Raw genomic sequence first — 1955 nt, 5'->3', positions numbered from 1 at the left:
TTAAATCTCAGAGGAGTCTAACACAAATTAGTAGTGGAATAAGATGTGAGAGAGCAAAAGAAAGCAGCTGGTTTCGCACTGTCATAATTGCCATTTGCTGCTTGTCTGCCCACTTTTAACTGCCAATAGTTCCATGTATGATAAAGACGAGTCTTGAGAGATTTAAAGATTATTCACCTGAATTTTAGCATTTACAAATTTCAAGTGCACTACATAAAAGTGTTTCTCATCTACAAGTTTCTGAATAATACCTTGCAGATGAGCAACCCTTTAAAAAGATTTCTTTGTGGCATAATGGTGGGTCAGTGAAGGCACAGAAGCATGGAGAGCACACTGGGGGGGGGAGGGGGGCGGAGTGAAGGAAACTTCTTTAGCACTGGTTCTGAAAAGAAACATACTTCACATTTGAATTTGAGCACATGACCAAGCTTCACAAATCAGGAAACACACAATATTTGCCACTCTTGACAAAACAATTGTGATTTAACAAAAATGTTTAGTATTTGAAAATCACACTTGGCTTAAAGTAACTTCAAACTAGGCTGCAAGAGGTGCTGCTTTCCACGTGCTTTGCTTTTGAATGAGAGTTACATATTCAGAAATTAAGTCAACTTTTTCTCAGTAGTTTCCTTTCAAATCTGCTAAGAACTTCTTGCTACTGGCCTATTTTTTTTTAGGAGAACAGATGGTCGCTGGGTTGTTGAATGTTGGTTTTAAGTGTAATTGTAGCACTACAGAAGGGAGCGAGACTGGCTCAGCTATATCGGGTATCACAAAGTATGCATAGCTGGGTGGTTAGTTTTTTTTTTAAATAGAATAATATGTTATGGTGCTGAGTGTTAGTGACGCTCAGTCTGGTTTGTAATAGTAATTTTTATTTCTCTCTAGGACAGTACTTCCTTATGTTCTGCCTTCCATTCCTGCCACGCAGAACTCGTTCAATTAATGATAGCTGAAGTTTACAACTTCTCTCTGACTGAATTATAGTTCTCATCATCCAGTTTATGCCTGTGGATCCTGGTAGTTGATGCAGGAAAAGAAAATTATATTCTGGCCAAAAATCAGGGAAGATACTGCACAGTTTGTACTCTGTGAATTGCTGATTTGCCACCTCTGCTTCTGCCTACGTGACCGACTCCCACAGTCCCAACCCTGAGGGTGCCACCGTAGCAGTGAAATGCAACGCATCGTCCATAAATAATAAAAAGTAATAGATTCATAATCCAAATATATACTTTGAAACTTGCTTCAGGCAAGTACTATGCAGAATATTACTCATTAAAAAGGGCATTGCCGACAGAAACAGATTTGTGTTGATGCACGGCTGTGTCTCCGCCCACCTGAGCCGATGATGATCTGCCCTCCACTGCGCTGAGAAAGCTTCTTCCGTGATTGTGTACTGATGTGAGACACCTGTACCTCGGCAGGCAAGGAACCATTGTCACAGCTGGAACACCTGTACCTCGGCAGGCAAGGAACCATTGTCACAGCTGGAGGAGACCATGCCATCTGGTGGGGCCCGGATACCAGAGGGTCTTGAATTACATCTGCTTAGTGCAGGAACTGGTAATAAGTTATTGCTTAACCGTTAAGTTACTGTAACTTAACTGAATCCGGAGAGTGTATACCTCTTCCAAAAAGACTAGGCACCATTTTTAAATTGGCCTTTGGGAAATCAATCTTCTATTCAGCTAGGGCTGCTGCCACCCTGTTCCAAGGCGGCGGCTCTGTTGGATTTCCCCGCCCGGTGACTGCCCGGCAACGCAGCACTGTTCACCCGTAACCCGGCCTGGGCATCGCCAGCCCGCCTTCCCGGCGCCGGCCCCGGAGCCTGCCCCTCATTTCCAGCGCTCCAGCGGGGAGAGCAATCCACCGGCCGAATCCACCGGCCCAACCTACGGGCGGGAGGCGGGGAGGGAAGAAGGAGGAGCCTCCCGCCTTTCCCGCCTTTCGCC

The 1955-nt window shown here is 45.1% G+C and overlaps 1 protein-coding gene across 1 annotated transcript in view; it reads left to right on the top strand.

Annotated features, from left to right (window-relative positions):
- The first annotated feature begins 685 nt into the window (after positions 1–685).
- Positions 686–1955, top strand: part of LOC104294586 (chromosome unknown open reading frame, human C5orf34) — a 12239-nt gene continuing 10969 nt past the window's right edge. Inside the window, 2 exon segments of the mRNA XM_009894208.1 lie at positions 686–777; positions 1428–1566. Of these exon segments, the coding sequence (XP_009892510.1) occupies positions 686–777; positions 1428–1566 (231 nt within the window).

This window comes from Charadrius vociferus, unplaced genomic scaffold (genome assembly GCF_000708025.1).
Source record: "Charadrius vociferus isolate BGI_N301 unplaced genomic scaffold, ASM70802v2 scaffold70, whole genome shotgun sequence".
Taxonomy (NCBI): domain Eukaryota; kingdom Metazoa; phylum Chordata; class Aves; order Charadriiformes; family Charadriidae; genus Charadrius; species Charadrius vociferus.
The sequence above is the reverse complement of the archived record's forward strand: the minus strand, read 5'-3'. Positions and strand labels throughout refer to the sequence as shown.